This window comes from Monopterus albus, unplaced genomic scaffold, assembly GCF_001952655.1.
Source record: "Monopterus albus unplaced genomic scaffold, M_albus_1.0 scaffold282.1, whole genome shotgun sequence".
NCBI classification, from domain to species: domain Eukaryota; kingdom Metazoa; phylum Chordata; class Actinopteri; order Synbranchiformes; family Synbranchidae; genus Monopterus; species Monopterus albus.
The window spans coordinates 529,900-546,443 of NW_018128162.1; the positions used below are offsets into that span (position 1 = coordinate 529,900).

Sequence of the window (16,544 nt, forward strand, 5' to 3'; positions counted from 1 at the left end):
TTATAATTCTTTAGTATATTACTTGTGTGGTGTAGAAGTGAATCATATACTGCTTGCAAACCAATGATGGTAAGATGATGTCATGGGGTAGGACTGGATAAGTCTGACTTCTTCCTACTCCATTCAAGCATGTACTAGGTATAAGCACATTGATATTGGATTAGCATTTGTTGGATATGTGTAAGATTATGTGTGTTGACATATCAACTGTTTTTACATGCTTGAAAGAAAGAATAAATCAAATCAAACATAAACTATGAGGAGAGAACAAAATCTTTTAGATGATGTAACAGAGCTGTAATGTTGAATTGGGTGAGCTAATTTTATTATTTTTATTGTAATGAAGAAAATCAAGGAGATCACATACATGCACTCGGAGGGCATCTTGGCCGGGGAGCTGAAGCATGGCCCTCTGGCACTCATAGACAAAGACATGCCAGTCATCATGATCATCATGAGGGACGCCTGCTACATTAAGTGCCAGAATGCTCTGCAACAAGTCACAGCCAGATCGGTAGGTCCTGGAAAAACTTATATTAATAGACCTGCAGACAGATTTGCATAAATGTTACAATTGGAGAGCAGATGTAGACCAAACTCACATTTGTAGGTCATTATGTTGTGATAGTCTGTCCTAAGGAGTGCGGAGAGCTTAGAGTTCTAGCATTATTTCAGTAAAACCGGTACTTAACATATGATCAGGTAATGCATGGGAAATAGCTACAATAAGGCAAAAAATACACTCAGCATTCACAGCCAAGTCAAAATGCACACCATTTACTATAAATGATGAAAATAAGTGTACTAACAAGACGTTAATGTGCTTGCCATCAGGGTCGGCCTATCATCCTGTGCTCCCAAGATGACACTGAGATAACTAAGAATGCCTACCAGACCATCGAGCTGCCACAGACTGTGGACTGTTTGCAGGGCATCCTCACTGTCATCCCCCTGCAGCTCCTGTCATTCCACTTGGCTGTCCTGCGAGGATATGACGTAAGTAGTTAACATACATTTTGACAAATTCTCAGTGTAAAAACACTTTTTCAAATTTCAAGTATTTTTCCTTTGTGACTATATTCTTCTGCTGCTAATATGCTGTCGACCTGATTAGGTTCCATACATTTTCATTTTTATCTGTTCAGATTTTTATATTGACTTGTACAATTTTTGTGTTATTTATATAAATAATGTGTCTTTTCAGCCGAGAGCTGCCGAAAGAAATTTCGTTGTGCTAAGCATAATGACAATACAGATTCTTGACTTGACTTTATCACTTGTTTTAAGTAATGGGTAGAAGTGAATCATTTACTGCTTGCAAACCAATGATGGTAAGATGATGTCATGGGGTAGGACTGGATAAGTCTGACTTCTTCCTACTCCATTCAAGCATGTACTAGGTATATGCAAATTGATATTGGATTATGTGTACAATTATGTGTGTTGTCATATCAACTGTTTTTACATGCTTGAAAGAATAAATCAAATCAAATCAAATCAATCTCAAATCAAATCAATGAACTATTAATGTTTTCTGCATTTTATATAATTACACTTTAAGGAGACTTTTGTCAGCTAATTTGATCACTGGCCTGAGCCTCAGCAACAGACAATGAAACATTAGGTCATTAGGTGGTCATCATTATCCTTCTATGTAAATCTATCAGAACAAAATTAGGGATTTTGTTTCGTGCGAGTTCCTTAAAAAAACATCTCTCACACCACTTTGGACACCACCTATCACAAGGACAGGGAGTGGCTAGTGACTCAAGCATCTGTGTGTGCTTTGCGGGTTTTTCCGTCCACACTGACATGAGAGCTGTTTTGTCCTTCTTCTGTAGCACAATTTATTTGCATACCATTTTTTAGGCTGTTAATGGGAACTGGCAGAATGTCAGTGCCCATTATATGACACAGCATCTATACCCAAACCCATATTATTGTGCATCTCAGTAGGAGTACTGTTGTTATAGCACCCACTGTAATATGATGTGTTGTGCTAAAAATGTACTACTATTATAACAGACTGGTTTCTCTTTTTACAGGTTGACTGTCCCAGAAACTTGGCCAAGTCTGTGACTGTGGAATAAATCCAGTTCACGAAGCCCAAAAGAGGAGAGAGGAGGCTCATAGATTTACAGTGCAATTGTTCAATTGAATGTTCAGTATGTTTATGTGCACATGTGTATCATTTTGTGTGTGATGGTGTTGGAGCTGTGTTTGTATGTAGGCGAATGAGGGTGTGAATGAGAGAGCGAATGTGAGAGATGAAAGAGGGCGGTATAAGGTACAATGCCTATTTTTAGAGAAATGTGAAGTCTGACCAATACACTGCTGAGGACATGCCAGAGCCACTTGAGGACTTGTAGGACAACCAATGAAAACAACATTCCAACATCCAAAGCAACATGCTGTGCCTTCTTTAAATCTTGTTTTGAGCCAAAAGACATACAACAGGCTTAGCAGAAAGGCACTGATATGGTGTACTGAAGTGTTTACAGTTGCACAATATGGGGGCCTATTGTGAATTATGAATGTACACAGTCATGAATAAGATGATTTATTTTGTTCCTGTTTTATGAATTTCTTATGTCTTTTAACTTGTTTTTGCATGATGGGAAATGTAGCAATTACACGGTTTTATTCCAGAGAAATCTCTAAGTTATGAAATTCTGATTTAATATATTTAGTTACCCACTCATATAGTCACTGTGCCTGGTGGGCCATTAACCTCTAATGTCAATATTCTTTAGCAGAAGCCACCAGAAGTCATTTTTACATGGCTCATATTTCGGCTCCTATTTTATTTCACAGAATTACAGTTTCCAAAATCAGTTCATGGTACACCATGAACCTTTTCCCCCCTACTTTCTTTCTTTATAGTTATTCACTTCATAGATAAGATCATTCAATCGACATACACAAGAATTGTTTAAGGAGGTGTCATGCAGCAAAAATACTGTGTACCATGAATTACAATACTTTTGTCAGTCATTTGTATGGGTTTATAGATGCTTTGAGGCTTGTTGGAATATTTAAATTGTATTTGAATAGTATTTATCGTAAAATTCTTTTTTTCTTTGTTGATGTTTTTGCCTAAAATAAATAAAGTTCACTACTTAAGAAGGATTATAGCTACATGGAATAATGCTTCTTTTTTTTTACAAGAAGTAAATTGGGATGCACCGATGCTAAATGGCGTCATTTAACAGAAAAAAATTTAAAATACTTGCACTTGCTTCAGAAAATCATCTTATTAAGTTTTCAACTGATCTTATGTACCGAAATTTTAATGATTAAGGTACAAAAAAAGTTTTTCCAGTTTTCACGTACGTAAACTATGCGTGATGACGTCACCCGCATGCTCGCTCTCTGCTTATTGTGGCGTTGCCTTCCTCCGCGCTGCCTCTGGAGTTAGCTAGGACCTGGAGGAAAGGTTGTCGTGACAGCCCGGCTGGGCGTTCTCGTAAACTTTTCCGAGTTTTGGTTGTGCCTGAAAAACATACACAGTGTTTTATCTGTGTTTTCGATCCATGGGAGTGCTCTGGGAGTGGCGAAGGGAGAAGGTAGGTCTTGCTGCTGCAGCTGCCACCTCCTCTGCTGTCCGTTGGTCCGTGCGAGCTATCAGTTCAGCCCCAGCCCGACTACCGCATTGCTGCCGAGTGAAGTGAAGTGAAGGAAGACGGGAATGTAGGCCTCGGTAACTTTGTAACCTACCAAACGCGAGGTGAATATAACCGGTGTAGTATGTTAGTGTGACTTCGGCTGTGCGAACCGATGATTTCTGAGTGAGTTTAGACACCGAGAGCCAGCGGTGCTGCGGCCGCGGTGTGTCATAGACGGGTGACTTCATATCTCTGTGTGTATTTAGAGCAGATAGGCTGCGTGCTGGAATTATAAAACAAATCAAATAATAAAACACATTTTAGAACACACGATTGTCAGTGTGCATAGCTTACTCATAGACCTATTGGGTCAAATGTGTGGTGTTTCTGTAGGCCCTGTAGGTTTTCAAACTATTATCACAGTTAACATGTACACAGGTGTAGATGTGATGAGCTAGTGCTATATTTTTACCTCGATCTAGATCAGTGTATTTGGCATGGTATATCAAAGGGACGTCTGTCAATGGGAAGCATGTCAGAGCATAAACAGGTTGGCATTGGTTGTGTTAACCAGCAGTGAAGTGGGATCATACATACATGAAAGGATACGAAGAGTGTTGGTAGTGGTACTAGCATCGTTTCCCATTAACTCGTCTTTAGCATCCTCTTTAAATAAGCAGGTGAAGATGGGCTACATCTTCATCGGTCCATTGCTAGTACAGCAGCTGCCTAGATGTAGCTTTACCCGCCCCTGCTGTGCGTTTTCTAACTCTGCCACATTAGGACAAGGTAGTGAGTCTTCAGGCCATGCTAGTCTGATATCATAGCCAGCTCACTGACTCCCATCGAGCTCCCAGCTGAGAGCCACAGCCACGTCAGAGCTCCAGGCTGGACTGGACTCAGCTGGGCAGTGATGAAGAGCTGGGGTTGAGGTTGGAAGTGTTTGTGTGAAGGTCACTTCTCTCATCAACACTTACAGTTGTAAAATGAACAAAATCACATTCATATATAATTGTAAAATGATGAGAGAACGATGTCTTTGCTTCCCATCTTTTCATTCAGATTTCTTGCATGATCAATAATCTTTACTGGAATAAATTAAGCTCAGTATCTTGCCATATTGTGTCAATGCACTGGCAGCATAGATATTCTGTCTTGCTATACTGAGGCATTTTGATGTTTGGAACTGTTTTGTTTTCTGACATTTCCGGCTTTTGCCAGTCTATATCTGTGTGATATTTGAATGATGATGCAATCTTTTACATTGTGTTAGACACTAATCTCAGTTGCCTAATATTCGAGTAAACTAAAAGCCTTTCATTTTGTGTTATTCATATATTATTAATTTGCCATTTTGGTTGATATTGGGTCAGCCGTAGCTGAGGGGAGGTCTTGCTGGGGTGGTTCAGGGCCCAGTTGTGGACAGCCTGGTAGTGAACTGCCAACCCTACATGTCCTTGACAGAGACACTGGCCCCCCCCCATATTGTGGCAGGTCTGTGTGTATGGGAAAATATAATCCTCTTTGGATAAAAGCACCAGCCAAATGAATAGAATTTATTTTGGGCATTATAAATAAAAACGACTTGTAGATGAAACTTAATTTAATCCTTACATCTAAATAGTTTTTCTTCACATTAAATATTCAGTTTGTCTGTCTAGCTAAATTTAAGCGCAACTGGATCAATAATGTTCCTAGAGAGAAAACAACTAGCTTGACTGCTCACCACATGGAAAACGCTGTTAGATTACACACCGAAAGTGATCTTGCCTGCAGCCTTAATTATGTATGGAAAGCAATGACTGCTTAATCACAGAGTTCTCTGAAGAAACGTCTGTTATCAGGCTCTTGTTCCTTATAAATTGGCAGTTTAGCCGTAAGCTAATGTTGTGACTGCTTAGGTTTAATTAATTGTTGAAGTTCAAATCATGTTCACCATTTTGGTACAATTAACTGTCTGACATATTATTGGTGTCTGGACTTTTTTTTTTTTTTGCCATGTTTGGTGTAGGATGTTGGGGCTGTGAGGGCTCGTAATGTGAGTGTAACCAAATTGTTAGCGCTATGATATTATGATGCTATTCACATCTTCACTGTGGTTATTTAGTTTTTTTTCTTGATAGCCTATCGCTCTTCTGATGTGTCCCACATGTGGGAAATGGCATAGATTTCCAAGGAGGACATTATAAGAATCAAATCCTCATTGAACCCCTCGATGCCTGCTGCCAGATTTATAACAGGTGGCAGCTCCTGTGTGTCTGCCTGGCTTTATGAGCTTACGTGCAGTTTTCATCAAACTTCGGTGGTTCCCTGTCAGTGTTCCTATATTTGTGCTGAGTCAACTGTACATTTTGCCTGTAGCCATGCCCAGCTTGGCAGCAAGTGAAGGGCTAACACTGTGCCCTGCTGCTGCACGAGTGGCTTTTGGTTGTGATTATTGGCCCCTTCATAGCGTTCTTTAGCTTCATGTGTGCAACAGATATTTAGGTAAAAAGAATTCCCAGAGTGTCAAAGTGGCCTTGTTGTCTGAGGCAGGTAAATTAGCAGAGTCTGTAAAGGAAAGGGGGTTTCAGGATATTTGTTGCACAGGATGTTCATGTGCTCTGTTGAATCTGTGGCCTTAAATCTATGCTGCATGTCAAGGGAAATTTGTATTTTCTTCTAATTAACCATCGCCAGCATGTTTTCTCTGCATCTGCATTTTAAACACTTACGTAATTAGGTGGGGGAAAGTACTGCTGGCATGTAATTAAAAATATATCTGTCAGGCCCTCAGTGGGGATTACTTTGAGGAGGCCACAGGGCTGATGAGAGAAAACCAGAAAAGGCCAGAGGAGGGAGGGAATGTCAGGAGCATAAAAGAACAATGAAGGAAGACAAAGGCAAAGGAAATGGAAAGTGTGATAGAAGTATGGAGAGAAGTAAAGATCTTTGCCGCCTCTTGGGGGTAGAGAGGGAGCCAGCTGGACGCACATGTGAGGAGGAGGAAGAACAGCCAGGGAGGTACAGAAGGAAAGTAGATAGAGGTGATAAGGATTTGTTTTTTGTCTGAGTAATGGTGCGGATGCCTACATCTGAAGGCTTTTTTTTTTCCAGTGCTTGTGCATTTACAAAGCCAGACAGAAAAGAGAAAAGATGGCACATTCAAGAGAGAATCAAAACCCTGGGTTATAAAAGAAAAACAGTTCACAATACAGGAAACCAAAACAAAACAAGATCGATGACAGGCAGATGCTCTGTGGGATTAGATAACACATTCAAAGACATAAACACGGTGGGAAATACCTCAACAAGATGCATAAAATAACAAGAAAAACTGTAGTTGGCATTAAAATGAATGAACAGTTCATTGTTCCCACCTTTGCCATTTTCTGTATACTGCAGTTTTGTCTTTTTCTTTCTTTAAAAAAAAGTAGCAAAATAATATGTGAAACTATAAAGTAATCAGTCAAAATTCCCTGCACATTTAAGGCTTCTCACCATTAGGTGTTCATTGTGTGGCCTGTCAGAAGCCAGTACTGATACATACAGAAAATGTTATTAAAGCCTTATTGGTTAATACTTTTTAATTTAGGAATTTGCTAATTAAAATGGCGAAAAAGACTTTCTGTTACCCAGTGTTATTTAATGTTCCCTTACTCCACTAATCATGTCAGACTGGCTCATAACAGTCAAGTGAGTCAAGTGACAGCTGCTCCACTCACACAGCTCGCTGCTCACTTTCTGCAGGTCTTTTTAATGGTGCCACGGTGTCGGAGCCGACACTTGAGAAACGTTACAGTTCAGTCTGCTTGAGGTGATTTCTGGCTCCGTTCCTTCATAACTTCTCCCCTAATGCTTCTTTGTTTTTAGTACTTTGTGACCATGAAATCTAGTTAGTGTTTGTGTCCTTGCTGACTGTGAGAGAAGGCCAAAATATCAGACTCCATTTAACCTCTGGCTGTTTTCTGAAGGAATGACAAACAGCCATGACTGTTCGTTGTTGCACAGCTACACAATTCTGTGTCCTCGCCCACACACACACACACACACACACACACACACACAAACCCCGGCCAAGGATAATAATACTCCTCCACTTTCTGCCTGAGGAATCGGTGCTAACATAGGAGCACATCATGTGCTAACGTCTTGTTAACGTGTTCTCGGCCTGTGCTGGTGACTCCTTACACGCATGTGGTGAAGTTCAAAGAATAATGAGCATGCGATATGTTTGTGTTTACTGAGCATGAGTGTGTCAGCATGACTTTAGTGATAGCAGTAAGAGCCTCAGGAACTCCAAGCTGTCAGCTGCCTGTGTTTTCGCTGTCACACACCAAAGCATTTACAGCCTCAGCTTCAGCTCTTGTTTGCTGTTACCTTTGTCAGATGAACAGACTGGACAGAAAGCGGTGATTGATTGGTTGCCCTGAGACTGGGCTGAAAATGAAGGGAGAAATGCCAGGGACTGACAGATGGAACCAGAATAGGCCCTGAGTGATTCAGTGGACTGAAAAAACTGCCTATCTCTTTGTGTGTGTGTGTGTGTGTGTGTGTGTGTCTTGTTGGCCCTCTGCAGACAGTGCTGGTGGTCCTGACTGTGCAGCAGGATGAGTGAGTCAGAGGGCCAGTTCTACAGTGTTCAGGTGGGAGACTCCACCTTCACTGTACTCAAGCGCTACCAGCAGCTCCGCGCCATCGGCTCCGGGGCCCAGGGCATTGTCTGGTAAGAGGCTGTGCTTTTCTTAGCATTTTGCTGATTGTGTCACTAGACCAGGGTGCTGTTAATGCCCCGAGTTCACCTGATAAGATAACCAGATAAGTATGAGGGTGCTGCATGAAAAGTAAAGTTTGCCCCCTAGTAATATTCATGAATAACCAAAGCTTGTTACAACCTTGTCATTACTCTGTGTTAAAGTAAGAGGAGTAGCAATTTAAGCAATTTTTCTCCAATTTTAAAAGATAAATGACACGCTGGGTAGTTTTTTTTGTTTGTTTTTTTTCCTTGTGAAATTGGTGGTGACTTTGATGTGGATGATGCATTAATTCTGTTCCATGATAACTGTCTTTTCCCCTGCTGCGTACGATGCGTGAGCAGCTCTGCTCTGGACGCGGTCCTCGGTATCCCGGTAGCAGTGAAAAAGCTGTGTCGACCCTTCCAGAACCAGACCCATGCTAAACGTGCCTACAGGGAGCTGGTACTGCTCAAATGTGTTAACCACAAAAATGTAAGACTCACATCTGACACAAGACGTGTTTTCCTACTGGCTGCAACACAGGCTTTATGTTTGATGTAGATTTAGGCCACAGTATAAAAGAGTCATACAAGATGATTAAAACCGCTGGCAGTCAGATTAAAAATGTTAAGATTTGTGTTTACATCTTGTCATGTATTGTTTTATAAGTCACTTCTGGATTAAATATCTTGTGATGTGATTTGCAGGGAAGATGACTGGAGCCAAAGCCTAAAGCACTTGGTCTCATAAATAAAACTACAAACTTAACAAAACAAACAGTCCCTGCTTCTTGCTAAAGTGAGAGAATGCAGACAAACCCTGTTAATGCTCTGCCCTCGTCTGGCTAGCTTTGTACAGTGAAGTGCATGTAGATGGGAGAGTAACGGAGCGGACTAACGTTCTGTCTCTCTGCTTGCAGATCATCCGTCTGATCAATGTGTTCACGCCTCAGAAGTCCCTGGAGGAATTCCAGGATCTGTGAGTGGCAGTGGAGAGCTCTTTAGCTGTAATAATCTACTGTGTAGTTTCTTTTTCAGTTGAATGTAGAGATTTTAGTTGAGGTGTCTCTCTACTCTGTGTTTTTCTCCATTTTCCCTCCATTTATTTCTCATCCTGCTATTTTTGTCAGTTAACTAGTTATTTGCTTTTGACATTGTTTATTTCTGTGCTTGTGTACTTCTTTACAACCTTTTCTTCCTGTTGGTGCATTTGTCCCTCTCCCGCTTTGTTCTTTATTTATTTATTTATTAATCCCTACTTCATTTTTTTAATTCTTCTCAGGTACCTGGTGATGGAGCTGATGGATGCCAGCCTGTGCCAGGTGATCCACATGGACCTGGATCACGAGAGGATGTCGTACCTCCTTTATCAGATCCTCTGTGGCATCAGACACCTACACTCTGCTGGCATCATCCACAGGGTGAGGGCAAGGAGCAATTGTGCTGTGGGCTGAAGCAGCTAATAAGGCAGACAGTAATGTTGCTTCACACTCCAGAAATATCCTAATACCAGGCTTAAAGGCAGTGTTTCACGTCTGTCTCTTGTTATGTCCCTGCTGGGTGTGTCAGAAGCACACTCACCTGTAACCACACCTAACCATGTTGCAGTGCACTGACACATCTTGGGCTGCACTGCTGCATGTTAAACTATGTTTTTATGACGAAAGCATCTCTTTGATTGTAAAATTGAATTGAAAAGATGTTGAGGTATTTAACCATTTTGGTTCATTTGTCTAAATGCAAGCATTTCCCCCTAAATATCTGGCATCCATTTGAATCTTTTCCCCACTACCATCTGTACAGAATAATATGGTGTTTTTGTGTGCGCCTGTGTGTATGTTTCTGTAGATTTACAGACTTTCTGTCCCCTCAGGATCTGAAGCCCAGTAACATTGTGGTGAAGTCAGATTGCACTCTGAAGATCTTGGACTTTGGCCTGGCTAGGACGGCCTGCACTAACTTCATGATGACCCCCTACGTGGTGACCAGATACTACCGTGCCCCAGAGGTCATACTGGGCATGAAGTATAAAGAGAATGGTAAAAATGAGAATCAAGCAGCTGGTTTAGAACATTAATTGTTGAGACCTTCTATCCCTAAAAGTTTTACATGAATTGAAAGGGATAAAGCTCCACTGTAAGTGCACATATTCTTAAATTTGGTGACGCCACATGTATTGTGATAATGTGATTTATGAGAGCTTACTGACTATATCAGTGTAATACTTCTGTGTGTTTACAGGAAGGAAATGGTTAACAGTTCAGAAACTATAGGTTGTGTTTCCCTAGAAGCCTTTGTGTTCTTGTTGAGCCAGTTATTGATCTTCATGACCACTTCACATTGTTTAAGATTTTTTTTTTTAGTGCTTCATTTAAAGCAGTACAGTAGCTGTAGCTGGCTGTGGAATCTAATACAGTATAATGAAGAGCCATCATTATTGGTTGATATTGGCTTCTCATACACTCGTTTGAATCCTACATGTATATCAACTGGTATGTAAAAAAAACGTAAAGCTGAGAAAAGCATGAGGTCATTTAGAAACTGTATTATGGTAACAATACAACAGATGGTGCTGGCTGTTAAGAATAAGTTCACTTGCGAGCACTCTACCTACAGTACAGAGTGACAAATCTCTGATCCGGTGTCAGCCAGGCTTTAGTTCTCAGTTCTGGCTTATTGGTTTTTGAAGATGACAGTGAATGTCTTTGCTGCAGTGGACCTGTGGTCGGTTGGCTGCATAATGGCTGAAATGATCTCTCACAAAATCCTCTTTCCTGGAAAGGACTGTATCCTTCCTTGTTTGTCTCCTTAAGCCTTTCAGTTGTTTTCTCTAGGTGGAGGTGGGAGGCCTTCAGGAGATAGACAGCTGAAGACATGTAGTACATAAGCTGTCAGTTTGTACAACACAAACTATTTTGTCAGATAATGTCATTTTTCTACAACACACAGTTGAGGTGTTCCTATTTTTATGAACTAGCTTAACTACAACTTGATGCATTTATCATGGACAGGGAGAACTAATCAGGCCAGCAGGAGTGCCTTTTAGGATTACAGCTAGAATAAATAGTGTAACCTGTCCAAACTTTAACATTATAATTTATGCAGTGTGTGTGTGTGTGTGTGTAAACTGGAGCTAAAGTGCTCTGCAGTGACCAGAGGACGTCACTGGAGAGCAGAGAGCTTTCAGCGCCAGTGAAACTAAAACACAGGCAAGAGAGGAGTTAATGGCTGTTTGCTCTGAAGCAAACAGTCGACTCAGAGAGAGCGAGAGAGACAAACTGCATCCTATTTTGCTAAGTGCACACACATACACAGGGAAAGTGAAAGACTGCAGCAGCTGTGTAAACTGATAAGCAGAGCCAACGAGAAAAGCCTGGAAACCTGAATCTGGTTCCCAGCCAGAGAGAGAGAAGAAAGTCTGTCTGAAGATGAGTGTGATGAAAGCATCAGGCCATGGTGCATCGAAGAAGCCCAAAATAATGAGAGCTGGTGTTCTCCATTTCAGTGTTTGTCATTTAGATTTAAGCCATGAACTGTGTTGTTCATCTGTGCAGCCTCCATTTGTCATCTTACTGTATTTTTAGCATGCATTATATTATGTGGTTGATGTTATGTGGTCACTTTTATTTAATATCTTTCTGTGTGTGTGTGTGTGTGTGTGTATTTGTGTTTGCTTGTGTGCTCTCTGTTCCCAGTGGACATCTGGTCAGTGGGGTGCATCATGGGAGAGATGGTAAAAGGCAGCGTCATCTTCCAGGGCACCGACCGTATCCTTCACCGCTCTCATCACCTCTGTCCTGCGTGTTCATCCATCTTTCGCCCTCCACCAAAACTCCATTTAGCTTAAAGTATTTCATTCATCCCGACACTTTTCTTGTCTTACGGTTCTCTGTGCACGGTTGTCTGTCTGGACATTTCCTTATGCTCTGAGCATTATCTGTTGAATAGGTTTCCAGGAGACCTCGTTTTAAAAAGAGAGCTTAGTTTGTTTCCTGCCCTCTTCAGCGATTATGAATGTGTGGAGTTGTCTGTAATCACCGTCACTGATGGAGGGAAACAAACTGAGGCAATTCAAATCATTAGTATTTATACTGGCAGCTTGTCTCTTTCTAGTGAGTTGGTCACCTCTTCACCAGCTCCTTTCAGTGGCACTGTCCATTTAGAGTAGCGGAGAATAGATGCGGGGTGCAGTGTGATTCTGGAGTAGATTGCTTTTCTTCTCAGAAGTAATAGCCTTGTCCTGCAGTGGATGTGCCTATCTGTATTCTTTGCTATTTTCTACACTGACGAGTACATGTACATGGATTGCAAAGTGTATTAATTTAACATATTTGTCTCTTAATTCTTAGCCTTTTGCTTACATATGTCACATTGCAGAAGGCTTTTTATCCATAACAAGCATGTTGTCCAGACATCGACCAGTGGAATAAGGTGATTGAGGTTCTGGGCACGCCCAGTCTGGAATTCATGAACCGCCTGATGGAGACTGTGAGGAACTATGTGATGAACAAGCCACAGTATCCGGGTGTCAGCTTCGCTGAGCTTTTCCCAGACTGGGCCTTTCCTTCTGACTCAGAACATGACAAACTGAAGAGTAAGATCTTTGGATTCAGAAATGTTTATCTCAGTGTATATATAAATATAGTCACAGTTTCATAGCATAAATACTTTGTTTTGAATTGTCTTACCAAGGACACTCTATATACCTGTATGTATAGATTTTTGGTAAAACAGGGACATCCCTGATCCAGAGACATTTGTCACCAGTATATTGATGTAACGAGACATTTCCCAGCAGAATTACAGGGAACTAGTTCAGAGAATGACCGTGCAGGTCAAAGGTTTTCTGCCCCAGTCTATGGTATTTTAGAGCTGGAGATCAGAGTGTTACCCAATGCTGTGAGGGAAGGTAATCAGCTCTCATCAAGACTGCTGAAATGAAGTGATGTCAGAGTCCTGTTTCCATAGCAACCTTGCTCTTCCTCTGTTGCCATAACAGCTAGCCAAGCACGGGACTTACTGTCCAAAATGTTGGTCATTGATCCTGAATGCCGCATCTCCGTAGAAGAAGCCCTCAATCACCCCTACATTCACGTGTGGTACGACCCTGCAGAGGCTGATGCGGTGAGGAGACGTTCCACTCGAGACAAGTCAGTGGGGTAATTCCTTGCTGTATATGACCTCACTGTGATGTTTCCCTTTGTTTCACAGCCTCCTCCCCAGATTTCAGATAAGCAGCTAGAAGAGAGAGAGCACACCATCGAGCAGTGGAAAGGTAGGATGCACTGCCCTCTAGGTAAATGCATTAGCAGTGCAGCTCAACTTACATGTACATTTTAGTTAAGGGAACAGGGAACTTGATTTGGAGTAATGTTTCTTTTATTTCTGTGTAGATGGGTGCGTGACATACTGCGCAAAGAAAATAAACTTAATCACTATTGCTTTTGACTTTTCACATCACAGTTCAGAGGCCAGGATGGCATAGGTATTTCAGTGAGATGCAAATAATAAACAAAGGTGTAGGTTGCCATGGCAGTACAGTGTGTTTACTGTATCTGAGGAATGACCTGCTTCCTATTTCACTGTGTGTGTGAAGTTACAGCAGAGAGAAAGAGGACAAATGAACAATGCAGTAAGCTGTTTAGCACTGTTTGTGCTGCAACATTGAAATACCATGGTGCCAATTGAACATTTTCTGTTTTGCCACAGAACTCATTTATGAGGAGGTGATTGACTGGGAAGAGAGGAACAAGAATGGGCTGATGAAAGAAGATTGCTCAGGTACCAGTGTGCACCATCTTCATTCGTTATCCATTATATTCTGTACCAAACTGCTCTAAGAACTGGCAGAACCAGCTTAAGACTGGTTTTCTGAAAGGTGCCATTATGTTCACATCTGTCCCATTAAACAGATGCTAGGAAATTCACTGTATTAATTAGCCAAACTTGGTATTTTCTGGTTCTCTCTGTTGTGTCTGTCATGTATCAGATGTGGTGTCAGGATCGGCCTCCCAGTCCTCCTCAGCCAACGACATCTCCTCCATGTCCACAGAGCACACCTTGGCCTCGGACACAGACAGCAGCAGCATCGACACACTGACGGGACCGCTGGACGAGAGTCAGTGAACACAGTCCATGGCTACATGAATCTGCTCATCTGTCTGCCTGAGTCCCCCCACCTCGTGTTTACAGTATCCAGATATCAAACATTATCACCTTCCTTCCTTCTCTTTACTTGATCCTTTCCCATTTTTGTATTTTTTGCCTTTTTCTTCTTTACTCTTTAACTTCAAAGAATTGGTCTATTTTTCTATTTTCTTTCCCTGTGTGACCTGGTGGGTCTTACTGATCATTTTCTGGACTGTTGCCTAGAGGTCAAAGCTATCTTTGCTGTTTTTTGGATCGGTAGTATACCAGTTTTTGTTTTCCTTTGTGGATGTAGTTTTAACTGCGAGTATATATGACGTATGCATCCATATGGATTTTCAGGTTACCAGGAGCAGATGGGTTTGTTTTGAATGCCTGTATTTTAATAGTTTTATTTTTTTAGCAGATATTAAGTTGTGACCAGATGTTATTGTCATCCAATTAAAGCAGATACACACTGAACATAGAGCACAGCTGCCAGCTGCTCTCCTGCATGTTACGTCAATAAGAACAAAAGCTTATGATTGTACCAACCATCTGATGTTCATCTGATGATCAAACACTAATCTGATCGACAGTGTTTGATCGACACTATAGCTAGCTTGCAGTATTGCAGATCTCCACAGTGGTGCTTTCTGCACAGTGTTTTTGTTTTGTTTTAGTTTTTTTTTAATTGGCTTGAGTGATGTGGATTTTCAGCTTTTACTCCTGACCGCTAGGAGATGCCGTGGTCGCTGTGTTATTGTTTTCTTTCCTGATATAATGTACTGTATGTAAAGGTGACACTGATAGTGGCTGTAATCCTTTTCATTGCAAATAGATCAAGTGTGCTTGTTCTGTTAAGAAGTAACCTATCTCTAGAGCGATGTATTATAGTCACCCCCATTTGACATAAGGTACCGACTATCAATGTGTATATCAAAAGAACATCATTATCTTGTAAATGTACGAGAGGCAAAAAAGATACATGTGATATTTATTTTTGTGTTTTTGCAAAATATTGCACACAGTCACATCAAGGCCCACGGAAATCACATTTCATTGACAGATAATTGCATGGGCTTCTGCTTTTCAAAATCATTCCTTTAGTACTGGGACAGTAACAAAACGAATCATGTAGAACACGTGTAAAAGCAGTAAAACACGAACAGTAGTGTTTAACTTGCATGAAGGCATCAACAATGCCTGTAAGATACCATAGTATTCATTATACAAAGATAAATCCGTTCAGCTCAGATCTTCTACGTACAGTTCCTTGATGTTCTTTGTTCTGAAAGCCAGTTGATGTGTTTTTTGCCTTGTAAGCCTGTGTGTGTATGTGTATGTGTATGTGTGTGTGTGTGTGTGTGATCAAAATGGACTGTGCAGCACCCTCCTTCATCGTCTCCTTTGAATCGTCCTTAAAGACAGCAGTTGTGCCCCGTCTATGGAGAAGCTGGCCCAGCAACACAAGGCAGACCCGTTCTGCTTTAAAATCAGGGTGTGACTGTGGAGTTCTGAATCAAAATCTGGACCTCGAAACTCAAGATGGAAATGTAAAGATGAACTTTGGAACTGGACTGTGGAGCTGCTTTCTGCAGAACTGATTGCACAGTGTGATGGACAAGCAGAAGTATGACACTATGGGGTCACTGAGGACTGCGCCATGTTGTACCCTATATTTTCCTTTAAAAAAATTGACCTTCTTTTTTCAGTCATGCCTTAAATGACCTGAGGGGCCATTTCACTCCGAAACATTGTGTCAGATAAGGACTGAGCATTACAGTACTCAGAACATCTTGTGTTTACCATGTTCAAAAATCTCCATTGTATACACTGTACATCTCAGATTTTTGTTCAGTTTCTCCTTTTATTTTTAGCGATGTCCTGTGTGATTGCAGTGACCACAATATTATCACTTGGCCAACATCTTTTGCTCTTACGCAACTAATAAAGTGGACATCAGTGATTCATTTTCTTTCAGTGATGCTGTTTTGCATATTCCTCAGGTTCTTTATGAATAAATACCACAACATCTCTCAAAGCCCTTCCCAAGAGAATTAAAATGCTCTGTCTGCACGAGGTCTTGTGCAGTTCTT

At 41.2% G+C, this 16,544-nt stretch overlaps 2 protein-coding genes across 3 annotated transcripts in view; both read left to right on the plus strand.

Moving 5' to 3' along the window:
* The window catches only part of LOC109973173 (glutamine--fructose-6-phosphate aminotransferase [isomerizing] 2-like), a gene marked incomplete at its 5' end in the record, with an annotated part of 20,381 nt that extends 17,651 nt beyond the window's left edge, over nt 1-2,730 (plus strand). The window contains 3 exons of the mRNA XM_020622569.1: nt 347-514; nt 835-996; nt 2,046-2,730. Of these exons, the coding sequence (XP_020478225.1) occupies nt 347-514; nt 835-996; nt 2,046-2,090 (375 nt within the window). The remainder of the gene's footprint in view (nt 1-346; nt 515-834; nt 997-2,045) is intronic.
* Nucleotides 2,731-3,371: 641 nt separating this feature from the next.
* Nucleotides 3,372-16,418, plus strand: mapk9 (mitogen-activated protein kinase 9). Of its 2 annotated transcripts, none has more exons than XM_020622542.1 (12): nt 3,372-3,566; nt 8,164-8,310; nt 8,683-8,812; nt 9,240-9,298; nt 9,602-9,740; nt 10,193-10,358; nt 11,034-11,105; nt 12,731-12,913; nt 13,319-13,443; nt 13,531-13,594; nt 14,029-14,100; nt 14,309-16,418. In XM_020622542.1, the coding sequence occupies exons 2-12, from the start codon at nt 8,195-8,197 to the stop codon at nt 14,443-14,445; spliced, it is 1,263 nt and encodes a 420-aa protein (XP_020478198.1). In that variant the 5' UTR covers nt 3,372-3,566; nt 8,164-8,194; the 3' UTR covers nt 14,446-16,418. The 2 variants fall into 2 exon arrangements, with proteins under 2 accessions (XP_020478198.1, XP_020478197.1); XM_020622541.1 differs by lacking the exon at nt 11,034-11,105 and adding an exon at nt 12,015-12,086.
* The last annotated feature ends 126 nt before the right edge of the window (nt 16,419-16,544 follow it).

Bases quoted from the DNA above. Each gene is read 5' to 3' on its own strand.
- mapk9 (XM_020622542.1), top strand. From the start codon at position 8,195: ATGAGTGAGTCAGAGGGCCAGTTCTACAGTGTTCAGGTGGGAGACTCC. The intron at 8,311-8,682 runs GTAAGAGGCTGT...ATGCGTGAGCAG, and splicing joins GGGGCCCAGGGCATTGTCTG to CTCTGCTCTGGACGCGGTCC. The intron at 14,101-14,308 runs GTACCAGTGTGC...GTCATGTATCAG, and splicing joins GATGAAAGAAGATTGCTCAG to ATGTGGTGTCAGGATCGGCC.